A 24746-nucleotide genomic window follows, 5' to 3' on the forward strand; every position below is an offset into this window, starting at 1 on the left:
GTGTATCCATTTTTCCACCTGTCCCCAGATGTCAGCCCAAACAGGGTAATAGGTAGATGGACAGGTCCAAAAAAACCCTGCTATCCTCAGAAAGCTTCATGTGTTTCTTTTCTAGATTTACCCCTGGGAATGAGATTGTGCTTTCCTCAAGCAGGGAGGGGTGCCTTGCTCCAAAGAACTCCAGTGACTAACCCGAGTCCTCACCCTTCCTGTCTGGCTGTGTGGAGCCAAATGCTGTGTGCTGCCTGCTCCCCAGCCTGAGAGCCATCACCCCTCTGCTGCTCCTTCCTCATCTGTGTCTGAAACAGCCTCGTTGCAGGGACAGCCCCTTCTCACAGAGGCTGCTAAGGGTTTGCAAGGATTATGGGTTAAAACCCCCCAGAAATAAATAATAGTGCTCTTCCTTCTGCTGAGGTGGTGGCAGGATGGGAGAGTGCCAGGAGTTGGATTCAGGGATCCCCTGTGGTGGAAGATCCAACTCCTCTGTGTGCAGGGAGCTTCCTTGGCCACCCAGCCATTGGTTCCCTGGCAGCTTCTCCACTGAGCACCAACCTCTGAAAACTTCATGAGTTCTTGGTGCCAAGGAGGGCTCTGGTTTCTGGTTGGTAACCAGGGATGTAATTGCAGGAATCATCTTGCTGCTACCCCAGTTCTGTGCTCCTTTCCACACCCTGAGCTCTATGAGGGGTTTTCTGCTGATGGTGGAAAACCCAGATGGGATTTATTTTTTGTGCTGGAGCAGAACCTGGAGCTGGCTGGAGCAAAGTGCCATCATTGGAGCTGCCCTGGGGCTCTGCTCAGCTCATCCCATTTATAAATATTGAGGTCAGGCAGCTCCCTGATGCCTTTTAGCAGCAGGGAGAGGCAGAGCAGCTGGATGCAGCCACCTTCCCTTATTTCTCTGCAGAAATTCCCATTTCCTGGGTGAACACTTGGGCTTGGTGATCTTAGGGGTATTTTCCAAATTATTCTTGGAGTCTAGAAGTGCAACCCATAGTAAGAAAGCTGCAGTGATCTGCTGTGGGAGCCTTCCCCTCTTTCTTCAGCTCTATCTCCTGAATGGAACAGTTGATTTGGGGAGCTGGAGAGCTTTAGGATGTGGACATGGTCAGTGTCCAGGCCTGTCCCATGGCTCTCCCCTTCCCTAGGTTTTAAATTGCTAAGGGAGGGATGATTTCTGCCCATACCAAAGCATTTTCTCTGCCAAGGGGAGCTTGGTCTCTTGGTGAGGGAACATCCCAGTTTTACATCTCCACCCAGGCCAGCCCAGGAATGGAGATGGTTAAACAACACACAGGCCCATGCTGTTTCTAAGGAAGGCTCCCTGGTCCTCAGGTATTGAAAAAACACCCTCAGTCTTGAAAATAGACTCTCAGAGGGCTGTGACAGACAGCCAAGCAGCACATCTTCCACAGACCATCTGCCTGCCTCCCGCTGGATGAATCGTTGCACTGGAGAGCAGGGGGTGCCCGGAGCCTCTGCTGTCCCAAAAGAAGGGGTCAGGGGAGGCATTCTGATGGATCTGCAGCCTTCAAAGGATTAACTGAGGTCCTGGGGCTGGGCCTGCACAGCCAGATGGCATTCCCAGGCTGTGGCTGGAGGAAGGGTGAGCCTGAGGTGATCCAGGACAAAGCCGGCTTGTGCTGGCCATGAATCGCCACATTCTTGTCCCTCTGGAGCAGATGCTGCTGAGGGCATTCCCTTCCTCCTTTCTGAACAGATCCTGCTTGCCTGGCTCCTGCTTTGGCCTCATCACCCTCTTGGGAGCATTTTGGCTGTGCTGTGATGGATGGCAGAGCCTCTGCCCGTGCCCTGGTGGGCAGGACACCAGTCCTGTCCTGCACTGGTTCCCCAAACCCTTCTGTCGGCATGAAATCCCAAGGGTGATGGCAGAGCTCGTTACAAATTCATTTCTCAAACTGCCAGCATTTTCCCCCTCTCTTTTCTTCTCCAAATTACTCAGCACTCATCATGCTGAATTAATCCAAGTGGCAGTTTATCCTTTGTAAATTAAATATTAGGGCAGGGTGTAGTCATTCACAGTGACTAACAACCCAGCAAAGCTCCTGGCACTCTGCTACAGCAGAAAATAAATTCCCATTTTCTGGTGGGCTTTGAACCCTGTTGTCTGCTGAGGCTGTGGTGGCCACAGGAAGCTCGTGGCTGGTTTTTGGGGTCCACCCAAGGGAAGACAGGTACCTTGTGACTGCTGATGTCCTGAGATCCCTGTGGGATGGACACAGCTGGTGTCCAACACTTGGTATGGGATCACCATTGCTCCCCAAACCTTGGTGGTGCTTGAGCCACAGCACTGTGACCTCTTGGCACAGAGGTCTGGGCCATCCCTGATCCTGGATTTGCATCTCTGCAAGGGCTTTTATCCTGCTCCCAGTCCTGTTGATGTAGCCCTGGGCCATGGGGGGATGCTGGAGATGGAGACCTGTCACAGACATTTTTTATGAAAAATCTTTTTTTAAAGATTTTTCTTCCTGAGAAGCTGACAGGCCTCAGGAACAAAATGTAAACAATGGTTATCTGCTGCTGTGGAATGCAACAGGTGCATCTGTGATTGGTCTCATGTGGTTGTTTCTAATTAATGGCCAATCACAGTCAGCTGGATCAGACAGAGAGTCCGAGCCACAAACCTTTGTTATCATTCTTTCCTATTTTATTCTTAGCTAGCCTTCTGATGAAACCCTTTCTTCTATTCTTTTAGTATAGTTTTAATATAATATATATCATAAAATAATAAACCTTCTGAAACATGGAGTCAGATTCTTGTCTCTTCCCTCATCCTCAGAGCCCTGTGAACACCAAGACCATCACCCCAGAACGAGCCCATCCACCACCACCAGCAGGACCCAGCTGCTGGGGACTGAGAAGATCTTGGGAAGCAAAGCTTTGCAGCCTCTTTTAATATTCCTTCTGTCTTGGGGGCACAGCAGAAATAGACATTTGGGATGCATTATTATTGCTGGAGTTTCATTGAATGCTGTTTATTGTTTTCAGATGCAATAAACCAAGATGTGGAACCCATGAGACCAAAGGGTCAAAATATCCTTCAAGCAAATCCCTGCCAAGCTCTGGCCCCACTAATTATCCCAGATTGTCTGCAAGCCTGTGGCAATTAAAACCTAATTATGGCAAGTTTTCCTGTCACCACGGGTAAAACTGCCCCACTTGTTAATGGCAAGGAAACCCCAGCTTAAGAAGGATGAGGAATGAGACAAAGATTATCCTCAAATATGGATGTAGTTCCCTTGGCAAAATCAGATGTGTCAGCTCGACAGATATTTTATCAATTTATATTGGCACCAGACGTGTTGTCTCAGGGATTGGCAAAACTCATCCCAGGCAGGAGGGATGAGTTTGAGGCTGCAGAAATAAAAATAAAGTTTTGAGGGGAATAAAAAAAAACTTCAAAAGTTGACTGCTAATTTTGTGTATTGTGGGGTGGGATGGAAATGGAATCCCATGGGAGAGGAAGGTGGCCTGACATGGGGCATTCCTGTGGGTTACTCCATGGGGAGTAATTTATTTTCCAGAAAAAGAAAAATACTTAATATTAGTTGATGATTTTAAGCAAAGCCATCCCCAGAGTGTTTGTGTCTCATCTCATGATGGTTTAGAGCTTAATCTCAGGGGGCTTCCAGCATCATCTCCTGGGGGTTCAATGAGGGAACAGTGCAAAACCCTTTCTCCATGTCAATCTCTGGGGAAAATGACTCCTTTGATCCCATGGAAAGTGGCTCCATTTGAGGCCACTCGCCCTGTCCAACAGGGCTGTGCCATGCTCCAAACGGGCAAACCTTGCTGGATTCCTCCAAAACTAAAGCTGCCAGCAACTAGGACCCTGCAAGTCCTTAGAGGCCCAAAGACCACCTTTCATCTGATACCCAGACCCTGGGGAAATGACTTCTATTTCCCACGGAAAAATGCCTCCGTTTGCTGCCACAGGCCCTGCCTGACAGGGCAGTGCCAACCTCTAAATCGCAGACTTTGCTGGATTTCTCCACTACTAAAGCTGCCAGCAACTAGGACCCTGCAAGTCTTTAGAGGCCCAAGGCCACCTTTCATCTGATACCAAGACCCTGAGGAAAGGATTTCTTTTTTCCATGGCAAAATGGCTCCATTTGCAGCCACTCGCCCTGGCCGAGAGGGTGGTGCCATGCTCCAAATGGGCAAACTTTTCTGGATTTCTCCAAAACTAAAGCTGCCAGCAACTAGGACCCTGCTAGTCCTTAGAGCCTCAAAGGCCACCTTGCATCTGATACCCAGACAGTGGTGAGTGACTTATTCCTATGGAAAGTGGGCTCCATTTGCTGCCCAGAGGCCCTGCCCAACAGGGCAGTGCCAAGCGTGAGATTGGCAAACTTTGCTGGATTTCTCTGAAACTAAAGCTGCCAGCAACTAGGACCCTGCAAGTCTTTAGAGCCCCAAGGCCACGATTCATCTGATATCAAGACCCTGGAGAAAGGATTTCTTTTTCCCATGGAAAATGGGCTCGGTTTGAGGCCACTGGCTCTGACCGACAGGGCGGTGCCAGGTTAGAAATGGGCAAACTTTGCTGGATTTCTCCAAAACTAAAGCTGCCAGCAACTAGGACCCTGCAAGGCCGCAGAGCTTTAAAGACCACCTTTCATTTGATACCCAGACAGTGGTGAGTGACTTCTTATTCCCACGGAAAGTGGGCTCCGTTTGCTGCCACAGGCCCTGCCCGACAGGGCAGTGCCAAGCTCTAAATTGCAGACTTTGCTGGATTTCTCCAAAACTAAAGCTGCCAGCAACTGGGACCAGCAAAAAGGATGAGTTTTGCCCACCCCCAAAATTTGCTGTGAGCCAGTTCTGGCGGGTTTTGGCTCGGGGTTTGCCTTGGGAGGGGCTGCCCCCAGCCCCATGATTTCTGGGGGTCCGAAGGACGCGGGGAAGGCGTTGTTGCTCTCCCGTGCCGGGGACGCGGGACCGCGCGCCTCCAGCTCCCGGGATGCTCTTCCCTCCTTCCTCCTCCTCCTCCTCCTCCTCCCTCCGCCGCCCATCCCGCGCTGTGCGCAAGCGTGTCCGCCCCCCGCCCGCCCCGCGGGCCGGGCCCGCATCCCGCACCCGCCCCCCGCATCCTCCGGGCTCCGCATCCCGCCCCCCGCATCGCCCCGGCCCCCCGCGCCGCCCCATGGTGAGTCCGCACCGGGGATCCCCCCCGGTCCCCCCGGGTCCGGAGCGGGGCTGCGAGCCGGGCGGGGCGTGCTGGGCACGAGCAGAGGGTGGGAAGCGAAGCCCCGCTGTTTTGGGGGGCTGGAGGGGGCGCCCCGCGCTGGGCAGGGCAGGGCTGGCATGGGGGGTACAAACTGGGGGGCTCCCGGTTCACCCCAGCTCAGACCCCCCCCGAGCATCCCACGCCTTTGGCATCGGTGTCCTGGCGAGCGCGGCACATGGGAAAGGGAGAAAGTGGCTTTATTTCTACGTTTTGTGGGTTTTTGAGAAATAATTATTATGATTATTTTTCTAATTAGCGCGATTAATCAGCGCCTGAAGTGTGAGTGTGGGCAGCGGCGAGAGGAAAAGCCCCCGCTCTGCCAGTGCCCTTCCATCTGCTGTCTCCCCATTCCTGGCTAAACAAACCCCCTCATCTCGCCGGGAAAAGACGGCCCTTGGCATCGCTCCTGCCCGTGGCCACTCCCGGCAGGGAGATCCCACCCCGAGAGCCCCGGGGAGAGAGGCTGGCATCTCCCCATAGCGCGGGGTATGGGCTGGCATCTCCCCATAGCGCGGGGTAGGGTTTGGCATCTCCCCATAGCGCGGGGTAGGGGCTGGCATCTCCCCATACGCGGGTAGGCGTGACATCTCCCATAACGCGGGGTAGGGTTTGGCATCTCCCCATACGCGGGTAGGGTTTGGCATGTCCCCATAGCGCGGTAGGGTTTGGCACTCCCATAGCGCGGTAGGTTGGCATCTCCCCATAGCGCGGGGCAGGGTTTGGCATCTCCCCATAGCGCGGGGTAGGGGCTGGCATCTCCTAGCGCGGGGTATGGGCTGCATCTCCCCATAGCGCGGGGTAGGGGCTGGCATCTCCCCATAGCGCGGGGTAGGGGCTGGCATCTCCCCATAGCGCGGGGTAGGGGCTGGCATCTCCCCATAGCGCGGGGTAGGGTTTGGCATCTCCCCATAGCGCGGGGGGCTCCCTGCGATGGCTCCGGGTGATCGGGATGCCCGGGAGCCGGGGTGGGGAAGGGAAAATCCTCCCGGAGGCCCTGGGAGGGGAGGACGTGCCCCGTGTGCAGCTCAGCGCTCAGGACGGCAGAACAGGATTTATGAAGTGTCTCCCGTGCAGAACAGGATTTATGAAGCGGTCTGAGGGTTTTCTCCCCATCCCTGAGCATCCTGGCTGGTGGGTGGATGTGCTGCAGCAGCCTGGTGATCCCAAAGGGGTCGGAGGGGTCCCTGCTGCTCCCCCACGCAGTGCTGGTGTGGACAGAGCTGCTGGCAGTGGATCTGGGCATGTTGGTGCAGGATGAACCCCGTCCTGTCCCATCCCACTCCGTGTGCCTGCAGCCCTCTTCTCCCACGGGACAGGATTGCTCCCAGGGAGGGACGAGGATGCTTGCACCCAGACCAGCAGGAAAAGGACCAGCTGGACCTTTCCCCATTGATCTTTTCGTGTCAGGTCTTTGCAGGGTGAACCAGTGGTGTTTTATTGTTCTGGGGAGTGGAGAACAAAGGAAAATTTTTTTCTGGGTGTTTTTTTTATGTGTTCCTCAGCTTGGACACCATCTCTCCTGTTGGATCAGTAGGGTGATGCCTGGTGGGTTGATGCTGGCTGCTTGGCAAGTCTGAGCTCCATCTCTTGGTGAGATGAGCTGAATAAAGTCTTGTGGTGGAACTTTTTGGGAAGCTCTGCTGAATTTCCCTGTCTTTTCTGCTGGGCTCTCCCTCTGGATGCTCCTGGAGGCCGGTGAGGGATTGCCCAGGCTTTGCCAGCTGTCTCTGCCAAGGGTGTCCCTGGGACAGGCACCCAGGCAGGGCAGAACCGGGGATCTGTGGTAGAATTGATGGTTTAAGTGTCCTCTTCCTACCCTGGCTGCTAACGATGTGTCCAGCATTTAATGAGCTCCTCGTGTTGCTGTGAGCTGTAGGATGGGATTGACATGCTCTGCTGGACTCTCCCTAACCCCTGTCCCTCACTGTCTGCATCATTGGAGGGCTGCTTGCTCATCCAGCTTCAGGCAGGGAGTTCACAGCAGCTGCTCCAGCAAGGCACCAAATTCTGGGAAATAATGCCTCTGCAAATGTAAATATAAAAGGAGGAGCTGTCTGTGGACACTGATTTTAAGGAGATCTGCAAGTAGGGTGTGTTCCACATCTGGGACTGGAGCATCCTCGTGGAGGATCCACCCTGGAGGGAAAACATCCATTTGGAACTCTAGAGCAGCTGTACTCATGTCTACATCCCGTATTTTTATAGCTTGTGTCATCCCCATTCTTGCAACCAGCATCAGGGGTGGGTGCCAGGCTGCAGGATGTGGGAATGCTGAAACCAGTGCCCTCCCCATGCCTGTGTTCAGGGGTTTTCAGCTGGCAGCAGTCCTCAGGTTGAATCCTGCTAATTAATTATTTGGCAATATCTCTAAATCCTGTGTATTCTGTTGCTTATTCTCTTTGATGAAGTGATGGTCCCATTGCTTTAGCTTCGAATATTCCAGAGCTGATGCAGGCTGGCAGCGTGGAATCTGCTTCTCCACAGCTTTCCCTATTGTGACTTTTAAAAAAATATTTATATTATGTTATTTTTCCCCTTACATTTTTTCCTCTGGATGTAGCATGATGGCTGTGTGAGGAGCAGGGATGTGGTCCTGCTCCTGCAGAGTTTGGCATCCTGGATTCGCTGGGATCCCTCTGGGATCTCATCCTGCTTTACCCATTCCAGACTGGGACCCCCCCATTCTCTGCCCCCAGGGACACTTGCATGAGTGGTTTGGTTTTACAGTGAAGAAAGGAAATTATTTGATGTTTTCATGCTGCTCGTTGCAACTTCTGGTCCTCTTTTTTTTTTTTTTGGTGTTTCTTAAGTTCCTGTCACTTTGCTTTCACACTTCTCTGTCCTCCAGCTGTAATCCTCGTATTTATTGAGCATTTTCTAGGAAAGCCCTGCGTCTTCTTGGGAGGGAAGAGGAAAAAAAAGCCAGTACTTGCTAATCTCCTGCTTTTCCAGCTGCTGACCCCTTGCATGTGACTGGGGTTGGGCTGGAAAGCTTCCTTGGAGGAAGCAGAAAGGCGTTTGGCTGTCAGGGAGCGGAAAAACCAAAGGAGCCGCTCTCCATGCTGGTTTCCCTGCGGGCTGGCGGATGCTGCAGCGGTTTGGGGCTGGCTCGGCTGCGGCCGCTCTCCAGGATGTGCTCGGTGTCTGCCGGAGCTCCTGGAGCTGTGGCTGCTGCTCCCGGCCCTGGTGGGGCACGGAGGGGCCCGGGTTGGGCATGGCCTCATCAGGGAGGTGCAGGGGAGCAGGGCAGGGCTGTGGGCAGCGCTGCCTGGGGCTCATGCTGGGGCTGAAACAGCGACTGGGGCAGGAGCACAGCGGGGATCTGCCCATCCCACAGGGATCTGCCCATCCCACAGGGATCTGCCCATCCCACCGGGATCTCATCCCATTGCCCACCAGGATCTCTGCCACATCTCCCATCGGGGATCTGCCCATCCCACAGGGATCTGCCCATCCCACAGGGATCTGCCCATCCCACCGGGATCTGCCTGTCCCACGGGGATCTGCCCATCCCACAGGGATCTGCCTGTCCCATGGGGATCTGTCCATCCCATGGGGATCTGCCCTGCGTGAGTTGCTCTGCTGGGATGTCCAGTGAAGGTGGGTTTGACCAACTGCTGCTCCTTGACCCTTGGAACTGGGGACTCCACACTGCATCAGCTCCTTGTGGAGGACTGCTCTGTCCAAGCCAGGCTGGTGATCTCCATCGGCTCTTCCATGGATCCTGAGGATGCTGGGATGCTCCTGGACCATCATGGGATGCAGCCTCTGGACCATCAAGGGATGCTCCGAGGTGGGATGCAGTGGTCCCAAGGAATGGATGGTGCAGTGCTGACTGGTCAGTCTTCACTCCTAACACCACATCAGAAGTTAGATCCACAAATCCACGGAAGGATTTCTGCGCCGTTTTGGAGTTTTGGTTTCTTTTTATTGCAAGTCAGAACAACCTTAAATTACCAAACCACGTCCGGATATGACCACGCAGGAAGCTGGTTTCCTTTCCCCTGTTCTTTGTAGGTTTAAAAACACGTATCTGTGCTGAAGTTTGGTTCTTCTCTTTAATCCTGGGTCTGTGAAGGAGGCTTTAACCTGAGCTCACGCCGTTGGAATTCCCTGCTGCGCCAGGGAGAGGCTCCTTGCCTTCAATCGCTTCCAGATGCCATTCCCGTTCCGGCTCTTCCCCTTGCAAAATGTCTCCCCCAGCCCGCCGAAGCTTTCCCGGCTGGATTTGACATCCCCATATCCGGCCAGGCTGAGTAAGCTGAGCCTTGATTTTTTAAGCAGAGCCCGGTGCCAGTGGCGGGAGGTTGGAACTCACCCGCGGTGTTGCACAAGCCGGAGCCCCGGGGTGGATCCTCCTCCGGGGTTTGAGCTGCTTGCGACATCGGGTGGTTTTTGAATTTCTTTTAAAACGGAGGTAAATGAGCTGGGATGGAGTTTGGGGTTTGGGATCCCTTGCTGCACCCTCTGCCCTCATTGCCAACGGGGCAGAGCTTCCCTCAGCCCCAAAATGGCAGGAAACTGAGGCAGGAGGGTGCTGAGCAAGAGCTGAGGAGTCTGAAACGCTGCTCTGGGGCTTTGCTGATGCTGTGTGCACCCAGCCAGCCCAGCATTCCCACCCTGGGTCATAAACCACCCCTGGATGGGGACTGAGCCCCCAGCACAGCAGCTCTGTGGCTGTTGGGCGCACCTGGCCCCCCTGGCCTGTGGTCTGTGGGTGAGATTTTGTGGATGAGAATGGATCAGACCTGTCTGTGTTGGGAATGGAGGAAAGCACTGAAGCACTGAGTGGGAAAATGAGGTGGAAAGTGAGAAGTGAGGGAGAAAAATGCAGAGAGGGGGATGCAAGTGAGCTTTGACGGAACAGGCCTAGGGTGTGGGAAGTGGGATGGTGTCAGAAATGAAGGGCAGTGAGAGACTTTAGGGGTTAAATGTGGTGCTGCCTTTGAACAAGGCATCAGGAGCGATGCCAAGGGCTGGGAATTCCTCGGGCCCATCCCTGTGCGATCACCAGTGCTGCTTCCAAACCAAAAAATAGACGGGGAAAAAAGAAAAAGAATCACAAAGAAATGTCTGTTCGGGCATATTCGGGCTCAACAGGTTTTGCTCCCGGGCGGGGTCTAGTATTTAGGGTGGGGGAACCAAGAGCCCGGCTGTCAGAGCAGGCTCTTTATGCAACAAAAAGATGTGATTTGTCCTCAGAAATCTCACCCTGGGCTCCTTTCCACTGCCTTTTTTTCTCGTGGGGTGACGGCAGCCCTCGAGGGCTTGGGTGGTGCAGGCAGTGTGGGAAGGGATGGGCAGCTCCTGATGAAGGGCTGGGGGAGCTGGGGGGGATTTTCAGTTAAAATGTGGATTTAACACAAGGTTTTGGAGCCCTGACACCTCAGCACCTGCCCCGGGATCAGATCCCACTGCCAAAACCCTGCGTCCCCCACACATTTGGCTTCTTCAGCATCCTGGTGGTCCATTGGCATCTGCCCTGGAGCTGGGGCTTCCCCGGCCCCTTTGCTGCCTAATTAACAACGTTGCTGCATAATCCCCCTGCATTTACAAGTTAAATCGACAGATTATCTGTATTATGCAAACGCAGCTTTAAATCTTAATTATTTATTTGCATGGGGTGTCTGGAAATCGGCAGCACTGAGCGTGGGGATGCTGTTCTCTTGGAAGTGCAGACTGGTGCTAGGAAATGAACCCAAAGTAGGCTTTTTTTGGTGTGGTGGGTGATGCTCAACACCCCAGCCTGGGAATATGTCTATTTTTTCCTTTAATTTTTTTTGGGGAGGGGGGTGGTTGTTGTGGGAGGCTCATCTTTAAATAGCAGCGGTTTATTTTTAGGTCGGTCGCTGCTTTGGATAATCCGGCTTGGCTGGGCAGCTTTGCTTTTCTTCCCATTCTCAGGGATTTGATAGAAATGGGTTTATTAAATTATGTTATTTTTAATGAAATATTTTAATAAATTTAATAAATTATTAATAGAATTAAAGAAACACAAGGTTGAAGGATGGGGGTTCTGCCGGTTGTTGCCGTTTTGTGCTGTCCTGGACAGGGAGCATCCCCTGGGATGACCATTAGTGAAACCTCTTCCCTAAGTGTAATTCCCACACTGGAATTACAACTTAGGCTCGGCCAAAGGATGGTTGGGAAGCGCCTGGATTATCTCCCATTAAATACTTGCTGGATGAATAAGCTGCTGGTCCCGGGGCCACAGCGACTGTGGTGACGTGAGGGATGTGCCGGCCTTGGAAACACCTTGCTCCTGCCAGCTGGAGACGTTTTCTCTGGAGGAGGATGAGCTCACCTGCATTTTATTCCCCTCCCAGCCTGGCTTTTGCTCTCTCCCCCCTCGGGAGGTAATTTTAACCGAGGGAGGCTGGCGCCGGCGATGGAGCACCGAGGGACGGACGCACGGACGGCTGCCTCCCTGCAGGTCTGGAGGGAGACTCTTCTCCATCTCCCCCTCCCCTCTTTTAACAGCCCTGGGGAGATCTGGTTTTTGATGGGGAGGATGATGACAGGAGGAATTTGGAGGCTCATCCATGCCCTGTGTGTGTCCCCTCCTGCCTCTGGAATATCCGTTCCTGCCGGGATGCTCCTGCACTGGGGCTGAGCCCCTCAAAGGGCCAGTCCTGCCTGGCTTTAGTCTTTAGCACTGGAAGGGATGTGCCCACTGGAAGGGATGTGCTCATTAGAAGGGATGTGCCCACTGGATTTTTCTTTTCTTTCGCTCAAAGCCACGAGCGTCTCGGTGGGAGATGTTGGGGAGTGGGCAGAAAGTGCCTTTTTGCCCTCAAATTTGGAAATTATTATTTAAATGAGAGGAAACTGAGGCCAGCAAAACAACTGGAGAAGGAAAGGAGCAAAATCCAGCTTGTTTAGGGCTTCTTGAAGGGTCTGGGATTTGCAATGTTCATTTCCTGCTGGGATCAGCTGCCGGATGGGTTGAGCTGCCTGTGGCTCCTGACCTGGTGGACACTGGAACCGTGATGGGACTTTTCTGGACCTTGGGCTGGGAACAGCCACGAGCACGGGGCTCATGGCAGGGAAAGCACTCGAGTGGCTGGAACACAACCCTGGGAAGAGCAGCAGCAATCCAGCTCCTGGCTCCTCCAGTCGAGCTGGAAAGACCAGCTCAGGGCAAGACCTCGGATCCACAGGATCCTGCCTGGCTGATCATTTACAGTATCACAGTCTGCTGCTCACCCAGGGCTGCAGGATCCCCCTGGAACCCCCAGGCAGCTCTGAACATCCTCATCCTCATTTCCACGGGCAGGGGCTGATGCTGTGCCATGAAGTGCTTTAGCAGGAGCTCCCCAGGGAGAGTTTAACCTTGTGAGTGCATCCTATAATTCACAGCTCTGGATGAAAAGGTTGTGTCAGAGGCAGCAATGTCGGATGCTCTGGTAGATTCAGGGCTTCTGGGAAGACCCTGGTGCCAAAGGTGAATTTTGTGGCCTCAAGTGCATTTGATTTGGCTGCTGATTGCCCTGAGCCCTTGGGATTATTTGCCCCCCAGGCAAACAGTGATGGAAGGAGGAAGAAAAGGTTCTTTGGGTGGAGAGGGAAGGTGATGCTGGGATGGAGCCATCCCTGTCATCCCGGGGCATGTGGAGAAAGCCTGATCCCTGACAAGAAGAATCCATGAGAAACTTTTTCAGGCTCCTGGGTGGTTTCCATCCCCACCCCTCGGACAAGGATGTAGCCCTCCTTGTTAAATTGATGTGATATTAAGAGAGGAGCATGCTGTGGGGAAGGCTTGCACCTCTCTCAGCTCTGCTTTTTCTAGCTGGAGGAGATGGGGACAGGTGAGGAAACCTCTGGCCTTTCAGAGCTTTCCCTTGGAAGCACCTTCCCTGCCAGGGCTTGATGAGCAGCTGACAGAGAGGAGCTTGTGTTCCTCACCTGCATCACCGTTTCTGGCACTGAAATGAGCTGACATTCCCTCTCGTGTGTGTTTTTCTGGGGAGAGCCGTGGCTCCCACCACACCCCATCCATCCCAGGGGCACAGGCAGAGGAGCAGAGCTGCTGCCCTGGGGTAGCTGGGACTGCAGTGGGCTCGCTCCACTGGCTGCCTCATTTATCCCTGCCTTGGGATGCAGATCAGGGAGGGAGGATTTCTCTGAGAGGCAGCAGCGTTTCTGTGAGTGGTGTGGTTTCTTGCCAGGGCTTTTCCTCCCCCAAACCATAAGGTTATGACAGTGCTGGGCTAGGATGTGCAGTTTGAAAAGTTTTGAGGGAAAGGATGCCAGAGATGCGGGAGTAAGGAGCGTTCTCTACGCGGGAGGGCAGGAAAGCTGCATTCCCCTTTCCCTGGAAAAGGGCACCGCTCCATCTCCATCTGGTGGGGTCTTCCTAAAAGGCCGAGTGAGTCACGGAAGGAGATTTCGGTGTGAGAGGCCGAGGGATGTTGAGGTCTGCGCTGCGATCGGCCACACCTCCTGCTTAAAGAGCGGCGGGAGCGCGGCCCTGGGTGCCGCTGCCGGCCGGGGTGGGTGGGAGCTGAGAGGTGGGAGGTAGGAGGCTTTCCGGACGTGGGAGGCTTTTCGGGGTGGGAGATGGGAGTTGGGAGGCTTTCCGGGGTGTGAGGCTTTCTGGAGGTGTGAGGCTTTTTGGAGGTGTGAGGCTTTTTGGAGGTGTGAGGCTTTTCAGGGTGGGAGGCTTTTTGGAGGTGTGAGGCTTTTCGGGGTGGGAGGATTTTCAGGGGAGGAGGCATTTTCAAGGTGTGAGCCTTTCCGGAGGTCGAGCCTTTCCGGAGCGCTCCCGCTCGGTGCGCCCGGTGCCCCGCTGCCCTGCCCGGGGCGGCTCCGCCCGGCGCTCGGGCCGCCCTGCCCGGGGATGCACAGCGATCCGTGCATCCTCCGGAGCGCCGCAGCCCTGAGGATGCTCTCCCTTCTCCTCTCCTAGGGGAACAGAGGACGGCAGCGTCGATCCCGCCGAGCTCCCGCCTGGACCGAGAGGACGGGCCGTAAGTAGCCGTGACTCGCTGCCAGCTAATCCCCGCCCTGCTGGGACTGGTTGCAGCCTCTCCCGCCGCTGGGGATGCAGAAAAAGGTTTCCCTGCCATGGGAATCCTCCTCCCTGCGTGGGTTAACGGAGCGCTGAGGTGATGCTGGGGGTGCAAAGTGATGGACAGGGTTATCTGCTGGGAATCTCCCTCTGTGCGTGAGAGAAAAGAGCAGCGAAGAACCCAGGGGATTTGGGGCTGGCCAGATCAGGCTGTGGGGTTGCTCTCGGGGTTCTGCTCCTCTCTGGTGCAAAACAGGAAACAGAGGAGAAACCACAGGGCCACGGTTGCACAGGAGCTTTGCAAGGGGGATGATAACGGCAGGCAGTGTCTGAGCCCCGAAAGGGAACCCCAGAGTCAAAAGCCATTGGGACCATTGGGATCAGGAGCTCCCTGCAGGGTAACAGCCCTGGACCTTGATGTTCCATAATTTCCCACCCCTTTTCCCAGAAGAGCTGGGGCATTGCTTGAGTTTGGGTTGGGGATGGGCTGGAGCATCTCCATGGTTTAGTTTTTACCTCCCAGAACTGTAAGGGAGTGGTGCTCCCAGTGGGTGTTCTGCCTGCTGCTCCCAGGAGAGCAGGGAGAGGCTGCCAGCGCCCTGCCTGCACCCCCAGCTCACTGCCTCCCCTTTCTGCTGCTTTTTGGGGGGATTTAGCCCAAAACACGGGCCCAAAGCTGTGTTGCCAAAGCCGCTTTTGCTGTTGCTGCTGCTGCATCCCTGGGTGATCCCTGAGGATGGAGATACCGGAGAGTAAACACGGCACCGAGGTGAGCGTGGCAGCAAAGGGGGGCTGGACAGGAGAAGGGTGTGCCTGGATCAATGTCAGGGGATCAGGGATGAAATCCCACAGGATTATCACTGCCCTCATCTCCTCAGCAGGGGCTTGGCACCCCATGGGTGGCTCTGCTCTCTTCAGCAGCTCAGCCATAACCTCCAGGGTGTAGCGAGCTGCATACAGCAAGAAAAGGTTTTTATTTTAGTGTTTAAATAGCAAAAGAGTGATTTAACCTATATAATAAAAATAATATGTAAGCTCTAACATTGTAGCTCGGCTGTAGCCCTGTAGCTCTGTGATGGCCCAGGGTTACCCCAGAGCAGTGAGATAAACAGGTATACCCACATAGCTGGTGGTTTGAGGGTGTAGGAAGGGATTTGTGTCCCATCCCTTTGTTTTTTCTGCTGCAAGGACTGAAAAAAACATAAGGGGAGAGGAGAGGATGGACCCAGGTCTGGTCTGAGTTGCTCTGGAGCACATTAAAACCAACAGTGCCATGGGAAGGCAGAAGCAGCTTGGATTTATCCTGAGGACCCGCCACTTGAAAATACTTGTTGTACCTGAACTTATTTGCTGTTGCCACCTTGAAAATTGCAGCCTGGTCATGGGTAAATGTTTTGTTAAGACTCACATGCCAAGGAGGGCTTGTTTCCCCTATCGTAAATCTTTGGCTGGGTTATTGTGTGCCTGGGATACCACGGTAAAGGAAACAGCGCTGCCTCTCCGACTAAGAGGCAATTAAGATTCCTTTAAAGATTCCTTTAAAGTGACTCGCAGGGCTCTTAAAATAGGATAAATGTGGGTATCAGTGCACAGGCCAGGCTGGCTCCACACCCTCTGTGGGTTGTGCCCAGTGTCCTGTGGAGCTGATTTTCCAGTACTGTGCCCTCCCAACCCTCTTCATCCCCCAGCCACAGCAGTGCAGCTCTGGTTCTTGACATTGCTCTGCTCTGTGGTTTTTGGCATCTCAGCATCCCTGGTACCCCCTTGGCATCACTCTTTCCCTGCCATGCAACATCCCAGGATCCCAGATCCCTCCTTGGCACCTCTCTTTCCTTGCCATGCAACATCTCTTGGAGAGGGCTCAGATCTGATCCCTGCTGCCTTTTGGCCTTGCAGTGGTGGTTGTTGCAATCCCACGAAGATTTTCTCCCCAGCTTGGAAAAAACCTCCCCGAGCGCCGGGAGCTCTCAGCGGCCGGGGCGAGGAAGGTTTGGGATGCCAGGCTGGGGATTTGGGTGTCTTTGATGCCGTGCCAAGCGCAGGCAGTGCCTTTCCCTGGATGCTCTCCCTGCAGGATGGCCCCCGGCCGCCTCCCAGGTTGCGCTCAGGCTGCGGCAGGCGCGGGCTGTGCCGGGGCAGGGCAGGCGTGGGGCGATCCCGGCCCTACCGCACATGGAACACCTGGGCTTGGAACATCCTGGGGCTTAAACTGCTTCTGTGGGGGTCACTGCTGCCCTCCAGGGAGCACAGGGGCTGCCCTGCTGGTTCTTGAAAGCTCTGAGTGCCTGGAGTGCTCGGGAGGGATGGTGTGGCTGGGCTGAAGGGGTCTGTCTGTCTGTCTCCCTTTGGTTCCCACTGCTGAGAGTGAATCCTTAGGGACTGCATCCCTTCCTCGGGTGCTATCCAACTCTCCTCCAGTTAAAAATAAAGACCTTTTTTTGGGATAAACTGTTGGAGATGCCTATTTTTCTCACCCAGGGAAGCTGGACTGGCAGTGGGTGGCTCCGTGTCCCGTGGGCATGTGGGATGGGACGGTGGGAGCACAGGAGAGGTGTCCTTGCCTCGTGTCGTGCTTTTCCCAATCCACAGGTTACCATGGGAACATAAAAGTACCAAGCCTGCTGGTCCATGATGCTTTGCCAGGGTGGCCTGGGATCACTAGCCATCCATGCTGGGATGGTGTGGGGGAATTTATAACCACTCTCCACCTCCATGTTTCTTCCATGCCTTTAAATTCCTTTTTTCGCTTTTTTTTTTGGCTGGGAGCAACTTGGTAGGTGCTTGCTTCCACTTTGTGGATTGACATGACTTAAATCTGGAAATGCTGGAGCCATTGAGGCCATGGGGGGAGATGGAAATGGTTGGATGGAGATACAGGGATGAACCTCTCTGAGTTTCCACCTGGCAGGAGGGTCGGGGTCTGTGTGGGTGTTGCTGGCATCTCCCAGGGGACATGGTGAAACTGGGAGGCAAAATGCTGCTCCAGGTCAGAGGCAGGCAGGGAAACTCCACGAGGCTTGGCCATGAGCTGCCTCTGCAGCATCCTGGGATGGGGCTTTCCCAGAACATGGGGTGGGGAAGGGAGTGGGAGATGGGGAATGGGCCATGGGGCTTTTGGATCCTTTGTGCAGCGATAATTGCAGCCTGCGGTGCTGTGGGGGTGCATCCTCCAACATCAAAGAAGGGTTTTCCAGTCACTTCTCCCAGGAGTGGGGAGCTGAATCCAGCTGGGACTTTCCTCCCAGCTTCAGGGCTTGGTGGGGCAGGCAATGCCCTGGAACAACCCTGGGGGAGCGAGGGTTGATCCCAGCGAGTGCTGAGTCTCCCCTGCTGGGCAGGGATGCTGGAGTGTGGGATCCAGGCAGGATGTTTGGTGAGGGGTCTGTGCTGGGGGGTCTGAGGGAGGCTGTGATGGGACAGGGATTCTCAGCGAGGCTCAGAGGATGCTGTGGGGGCTTGGAGGATCCTGTAATGGGATGAGGATGCCAGTGGGAGGGGACTCTGAGGACATTGTGGGGGACCAGGGATGCTGCAGGAACAGAGATAGTGCAGGACTGGGGATGCTGTGGGAGGGCTCTGAGGATGCTGTGACACTAGGTTGCCATGGGGTGCTCTGAGGATACTGTGATGGGACAGGGACACTCAGGGGATACTGGGGATACTGTGATGGAACAGGGATGCTGCAGGGGGTTTTGAGGGTGCTGTGATGGGACAGGGATGTTGCAAGGGGCTCTGAGGGTGCTGTGATGGGACAGGGATGCTGCAGGCTCTGAGGGTGCTGTGATGGGACAGGGATGCTGCAGGGGGCTCTGAGGGTGCTGTGATGGGACAGGGATGCTGCAGGCTCTGAGGATGCTGCAAGACTGGGGATGCTGTGGGGACCAGCAGGACCCTTTGGCACTGCTCACTCCAGCAACCCTACAAGGAGGACACAGGACCTGTTTCAGGGTGTTCAGACCTTGCTGCTTTCAGCAGCTGCTCTGGTTTGGGCTGTGGGTCTGGGAGGGCTGTGGGGAGCTTGATCTCATTCCAGAGGCACCAGGGGTGCGGGGGCAGCCGGGTGTGCTCTGTTTTGCTCCGCATTCCCTGATCGCTTCACTAAACAAGGTTCCTTCTCCTCAGGGATCAAATGCCATGTTTGCCTTAGATAAATTTTGCATCAGGCCCAGCTTGTGCATACAAGCCTGGGAAAAGATCATAAAGCTTTCAAAAAACATTATTTAAAAAAAGCTGGTATGTAAAGTCAAACATTGCGGGCAGAGCAGATTTTCCCAGTGCTTTCACTGGTGGAAGGGGTGAAGTGTGCTTGGTTGGGTGTTTTGGCACCCAAGGATGAAGCTGGGGGTGAATTTGGTGCTAAAATCAGGTCCTGATGCCCAGCAATTTCCCAGCCCTGTGCAAACAGGGGTACTCAGCCCCCCACCCCAGGAGCAAACCCAGCCTCCAGCTGAGGCAGTGGATTTCCCCTTAGGGCATTTGTGGCCAGTTTTACTAAGAACAAAACTCCCCAGGAAGCAGAAGCTGCTTTTACCTTCCCCTAATTTTATTTTTTCCCAGAAATTGTAATATGTAAAGGGGTGACACCCCCCTGTGTCTTCTCCCTGTATTGCTCCCACCCGTGAAGACCCAGCTGTAGGTTTCATCTTCCCAAGCACGAGGGGCTTGTTGAGCTGGAAATTCGGGTGCAGGATGAGAGCCAGTTGGGATGGGGGGGTTGCTTCCCCTTTCTGGAACCCCCAGGTAATGATGGGGCACAACTATCCATGTTTTATGAAGACGTGCTTCAGAGGGAGGTGCTTTCCTAGGGGACCTCCTCACCTCCCCATCCCTCTGCTGTCAAATGGACACAATTTTCCTTTTCTAATGTCCTGTCCCGTTGCTTTTAGTGTGGTTTAATTGTCCTTAATTGACTTTTAATTGCCCTTCCTGCCCTTTTTAATTAATTGCTCTCCTGCCCTTTTAACTTCAGAAGGCCATGACAGGGAAGGGAAGAGCCTGGCTCTTGTGGGACCATCCTTGGTCCCATTTCTCCTCATTCTTGATAAATTTTAGCTCCCATACCCGGTGTTCTTGGCTGGCTGAGGCCGTGTCCCTGCCGGGTGTTTGGCAGGTGTCATGTTTCTTAGTGGCACTTCCCTGGGCAGGAAGGGGATGAGGTGGGTGCCCTCCCTTGGCAGTGACTAATCCTGGAGGATCTGATGGGCAGGCTCTGATTGAGAGGCTGTTTGCATCGCCCAGCCCCGGTGCACCTTTCCCTTGGCTGGCATTCGCACACCGAGACGTGGCTGGTCAGAGGCAGGAGCAGCTCAGGTACGGGGGCACAGCCAAGCCCAGCTCTGAGCCTGGCTTAGAGCAGGATTCACCCTGGGAGCAAAGCTCCCCTGTACCCCAAAGCTTCTCCCTCACGGTAAGTTCATTTTCCGTCCTTGCCGTGTCCTGGTGGGATGGGATGGGCCCATCCAGGGATGGCTCCAACCACGGCTCTTTGCTCCTTGTTCCAGGAGCGAGAGGTTTCAGAGGAGCACAAAAGTGTCCCTGCTTCCCTGGGCAGTGTTTGTGTGGGCACTAAGCTCCAGCACCTCCTGTCCCCAGGCCGGGATGGGTGAATCCAAGGCGTTGGAGGTTCCCCAAGTATGTGATGCTCTTTGGTTTGATCCTGCTCGGCTGTTCCTGTCCTTTCTGACTGGCTTCGTGGTGGCACATTGGACTTTGGATCTGCTGGTGCCAGGTGGATGCTTAAGCTGAGTTTTAAGTCTCCCCCATGGGATTTTGTGGTTGAAACTCCACTGGGGACTTGCTTTTCCTCTCTAATTATTTTTTTTTCCTTTGGCCTCTAACCTGTAGGGCTGAAGCTCCTTGGGAAGTGCCGCTTGCTTGGCTTTGATAAGCTCTCTAAACCGACCTTTTTGCAGTAAACAAATGTGAATTTGAATAAATAAATCCTTTGGGAATCCTTGCACCTGCTTGTCTGCAGATGCAGATGGGCAAGCAGGGGGTGATGCCTCTTGGATGGGGTTTCAGGGTCAGCTCTGATGGGTTTTCCCTGTTTTCCTGCTGCAGGTGACCAGCCACAATGAGAGCTCCGGCCCCTGCCTGATCCCTTTCCTGCTGATAAAAATGATCAACAAGTCTCGTGAGTCCCCCAGGGATCCCCTCTGACTCTGTCCAAGCAGGGCTGGGGAGCCTGGGGAATTTGCATTTGGAATTCTGGGGGTTGGATGCTGCTTTGCTGTGGTTCCAGTTGAGCGATGGAGTGTTGGGGTATCACAGGTCGCAGTGGGGAGGGTGGGCTTGGGCACCTTGATCTCTGGGCTTGGGCATCTGGAACCCTTTGGACTTTGTTGTACAGAAATGGGGTGGAGGCGCACATGGAAAAAGAGATATTTGCCTAATCTTTGATGAAAAGCAGGCAGGAGGAAACAGAAACGTCACAGTGGTGTTTTAAACCTGAGATAAAACCACCTGACTCATCTTAGAGCCGCTCCTCTCTGGGCCGTGGTGCCAGCCAAACCTGCTCCCTGAGGAGAGGGCTCTGCCATCCTGGCTCTAGCTGGGGATGCTGTGGGACCCCACAAGCAACCTTCTAAACCCCATGGCTGACATTGGTTTATCTCTCCCCCTCCCCTCTGGGCTTGCAGGAGGGAAGATACTCGGGGTGCTGGCGCTGTTTCTGGTGATGGTTTGGTACTCGATCTACCGGGAAGACAGGTACACACAGCTGTGAGTGCTCCTTACTCAAGTTTAAAAGATCTCCTGCCCTTTCCTTCACTCCTGGGAGGCAGCAGCTTCCTGCCCATCCCTCACAGGGAAGCCAGAGCGTGGCACATTCCCTGGATCTGAGGGGACTGGGGAGGTGGCAGCATCCTTGGCTGCTGCTGGAGAATGGGGGACACAAACAAGGCTCCCCCTCGGTGGGTGGTGGTGGTTGGGCTTTGGGGGTTTTTTGTAGATGCTGCTTTTCCCGGTGCTTTTCTGAGCCCAGGAGGATGGGAAAGCCCTGCTCTCTTCCCAGTGCCAGCGATGCTGAGAGAGATGGGGAAAGTGGAGTGTGAGGTTCATGAGCAGAGCAAGAGAGACCTCTTCTGATGCAAGGCTGCAAGCCCAGCAGATAAATTGCCCAGGCAGTGCCGGCCTTAAATCCGTCTGGAAATCTCTCACAGCTGGAATCGCACAGCGGGGATGCCTGGGGGTGCTGGAGCCCCTTTCGCCAGGAGGGGGCTGCAGAGGAACAGGCATCATTTGATTTAATTAACCTCTTCCTTTACAGCTTTTATTTCCCTGTACAAGAAAACAACAAGACAACGTGTCCCCTTGGGGAGGTGGAAAAGAAAGCGGCGCAGCTCATCGGGAAGTGAGTTTGGGGCTGGGAGCAGGCAGTGGGGGGGATGCAGAGCCAGGACCCCCCTCCCTGTGCCATCCCTGATCCCAGTGTCACTGACCCTTTGCTCCTTGGCAGCTACACGAGGGACCACCCACTGTTCTTGCAGCTGAAGGACTATTTCTGGGTGAAGACACCGTCGCTCTACGAGCTGCCCTACGGCACCAAGGGAAGTGGTAAGCCTGACAGTGCTCTGTGGGATCTGTCTGTCTGTCTGTCCTGCTGCTGCTTGCTGCTCCTGGGGTTTCAACTTCCTTTTTCCTAAAGACATCTGCAGGTTGATTTTGATTTTGCTGGGGACTATTTCCGAGCTATTTTCTTGGTTTTTAAAGTTCGCAGTGAGTATCTCCTCACACATGGTGCCCCTAAAAGAGTTTAGAGCGGGCCAGGTTTTACTAAACCCCAGAGACAGATTATCTGTTTGCAATTGGGATTAACAGTAGGATTAAATTTGGCAGAGGTGGGGCAGCACTCAGAGTGTTGTGCAAGGCAGGAGCTGCCTTCCTCACCTTCCTCACCCTGTCCTTGCCCTTGCTTTGCAGAAGACGTCCTGCTGCGCCTGCTGTCCATCACCCACTACTCCCTGCCCGAGAGCATCCAGAGGTAACACTGGGGTGGGTTTAGGGGCTTTTCTCTCTTTTTCTTCATCATTTCTCTCTTGAGGGTGCTTGCAATTTGTCTGCTGTGGGCTCAGGATTTGGCAAAATGAACCTCTGCAACCCAGGGGTGGTTGGTGGAGCATGGGAAGGTGTGGAGACTGGACAACACCAGGTTAAAATCAGCCCAGTTTTGGAGCAGGCCTGGTTGAGCCAAGGTTTTCTCTCGCAGCCTCAAGTGCAGGAGGTGTGCCGTGGTGGGCAACGGCCACCGGCTCCGCAACAGCTCCATGGGGGACACCATCAACACCTACGACGTGGTGATCAGGTACAGCCCCGGCCCCCGCTCCCTGCCCAGTGCCACCGCAGCGGGGGCTGACACCTGTGATGTCCCAAAGGCTGAACAACGCCCCGGTGCATGGTTATGAGCAGGACGTGGGCTCCAAGACCACCATGCGCCTCTTCTACCCCGAGTCAGCCCACTTCGACCCCCGGACCGAGAACAACCCCGACACGCTGCTGGTGCTCGTGCCCTTCAAGCCCATGGACTTCCAGTGGATGGAGGCCATCCTTAACGACAAGAAGAGGGTAAGTGTGGTGGGGAACCAGGTCCAACCCCTCCCTGGCTGCTCGAGACTCCAGCTGTCATGCCACCCCACCCTTGGGGACATCTGGGCTCTTGCAGGTTCGCAAAGGGTTTTGGAAACAGCCCCCACTGATCTGGGACGCCAACCCGGAGCAAGTGCGCGTCCTCAATCCCTACTACATGGAAGTAACTGCTGCTAAACTGCTCAACCTCCCCATGAAGCAACCACGGAAGGTCAAACAGGTAAGGGGTGGGGATGGCCAGTCACCCTGCACACCCTGAGGGGGGTCAGGCTGTCCCTGTGCAGCTCCCTGAAGGCTGTGGCTCTGTGTCCCTCAGAAGCCCACCACGGGGCTGCTGGCCATCACCTTGGCACTGCACTTCTGTGACGTGGTGCACATCGCGGGCTTTGGCTACCCCGATTCGGCCAACAAGAAGCAAACCATCCACTACTACGAGCAGATCACACTCAAGTCCATGGCCGTAAGTGTTTGCCCCACAGTTTTGTCCCTGTTTCCCCCATTTTTCCCCCAGGAGGGGGGATGGCAGCCCAGGAGAGCAGTGCCAGGATGCTGAATGGTGTGGGAGGCTCTTCCCTCTCACTCCCCTCCCATGATGAAGGTTGAAGTCCACCTTTGGATGGTCATCATCCAACTTCCCTTGGCAGCCAAATGTCCTTGGAGGCATGGAGAGTTGGATCCATTCCGAGTTGATGTGTGAGGAGAAGAGCTCATGGACCGGGGGATTGGGTGGGGAGGGTTCTGTCCTTGCTTTTGGGGGGCTGAAGTCCCTGCTGGTGGGGTGGGCAAGGTGGAGGGAGGGAAGGGAGGACTGGAAGGAAAATTTGCGGCCCAGACTCTGGTGTCACCCCTGCTCCCTGTCCTGCAGGCATCGGAGCACAACGTGTCACACGAGGCCGTGGCCATCAAGAGGATGCTGGAGCTGGGACTCGTCAGGAACCTCACCTACTTCTGAGGGTGGCAGGGCAGCGCAGGGACACCGTCCCCAGGACAAGGAGACACCGTCCCCTGCAGCGAGGGGACACTGCTGGCACGGCTAGAGTGACCGAGGGCACAGCATTGTTGTCACTGCTGCCACCATGGCCTGGGACTCCTGGAGCAGGGCTGGGGCTGGGCCCGTGCTGGACCGCGGGTGCCCGGGGTGCTGGGGCGGCTCTCGGGGTGCAGGGAGCCCGGCGGGGCCGTGGCCCTGAGCCTTTTCTACTGAAGCACTGAAGCTACCAAGGACTTGAGGGGTTTTTTGGGGTAGGGGGGTCCTCCCTCCCAGCGGGCCTGAGGGGGTGAGCCAGGGCAGGAGCCCTTGCCCTGGACATTCTCTTTCCCTTAATTCCCTCATACACTGACGAGGGCCCTGCTGAGGGGCTGATTTTGGGGTCCTGGCCCCTCCCTGCCCAGGGAATGGGAGCCTTTGGAGGTTCATGTTGCCTCCTCCCTGCCCTGGACCTCCCCCCAAATATTTAATTCCCTCCCTTTTTTTTAATTTCCTTTTTTACTTGGTGGCCCTGTCCTGTGCCTTAGCGCTGGCGTAGGGACTCGTCCCCACAGCCCCCCTGGGTGGGGGCACCCTGGGCTGCTTGGCTTCGGGGTCTGCCAGGGCCCTTTGGTGGTGCAGATTAATTTAATTAATTTAAATGCTTATTTATGGTGGAGCCTTCCCCCAGGGCCTGCATGCCACTGGTGTCAGGGACAAGGGCCCTTGGGTGGGCTGGTGTGTGCTTGGCTCCAGGGTGGGCATTTGGGATGTCTCCCACCATGGAGGGGTTGACCTGGTGCCTTCTCCCTGCTGGTGTAGGGTCCCCTCTGCCCCCGTGGGGCTGCAGGTGTTGGGGGGACCCATGGATGGGGGTGTTTGGGCTCATGTTGGCACCCAATAAAGTCCTGGTGAGGCTGGGATGGGCTGGGTGC

General features: G+C 54.9%; 1 protein-coding gene across 7 annotated transcripts; it reads left to right on the forward strand.

Annotated features, from left to right (window-relative positions):
• Positions 1-5120: 5120 nt before the first annotated feature.
• On the forward strand, positions 5121-24734 carry ST3GAL4 (ST3 beta-galactoside alpha-2,3-sialyltransferase 4). 7 transcript variants are annotated; one of them, XM_064732224.1, is made up of 13 exons: positions 5121-5170; positions 14160-14220; positions 19763-19892; positions 20322-20394; positions 20900-20981; positions 21529-21612; positions 21718-21815; positions 22182-22242; positions 22468-22563; positions 22634-22823; positions 22921-23064; positions 23161-23304; positions 23710-24734. In XM_064732224.1, exons 3-13 carry the CDS (start codon positions 19860-19862, stop codon positions 23794-23796), a joined length of 1092 nt encoding a protein of 363 aa, XP_064588294.1. In that variant the 5' UTR covers positions 5121-5170; positions 14160-14220; positions 19763-19859; the 3' UTR covers positions 23797-24734. The 7 variants fall into 7 exon arrangements, with proteins under 7 accessions (XP_064588294.1, XP_064588296.1, XP_064588297.1 ...); XM_064732226.1 differs by lacking the exon at positions 19763-19892 and having other exon boundaries at positions 5130-5170; XM_064732223.1 differs by lacking the exons at positions 5121-5170; positions 19763-19892 and adding an exon at positions 13650-13667.
• Positions 24735-24746: the final 12 nt, after the last annotated feature.

Source organism: Zonotrichia leucophrys, chromosome 24 (assembly GCF_028769735.1).
Source record: "Zonotrichia leucophrys gambelii isolate GWCS_2022_RI chromosome 24, RI_Zleu_2.0, whole genome shotgun sequence".
Lineage (NCBI taxonomy): Eukaryota > Metazoa > Chordata > Aves > Passeriformes > Passerellidae > Zonotrichia > Zonotrichia leucophrys.

Bases quoted from the DNA above. Each gene is read 5' to 3' on its own strand.
- ST3GAL4 (XM_064732223.1), top strand. The intron at 20,982-21,528 runs GTGAGTGCTCCT...CTTCCTTTACAG, and splicing joins GAAGACAGGTACACACAGCT to CTTTTATTTCCCTGTACAAG. The intron at 23,065-23,160 runs GTAAGGGGTGGG...TGTGTCCCTCAG, and splicing joins AACCACGGAAGGTCAAACAG to AAGCCCACCACGGGGCTGCT.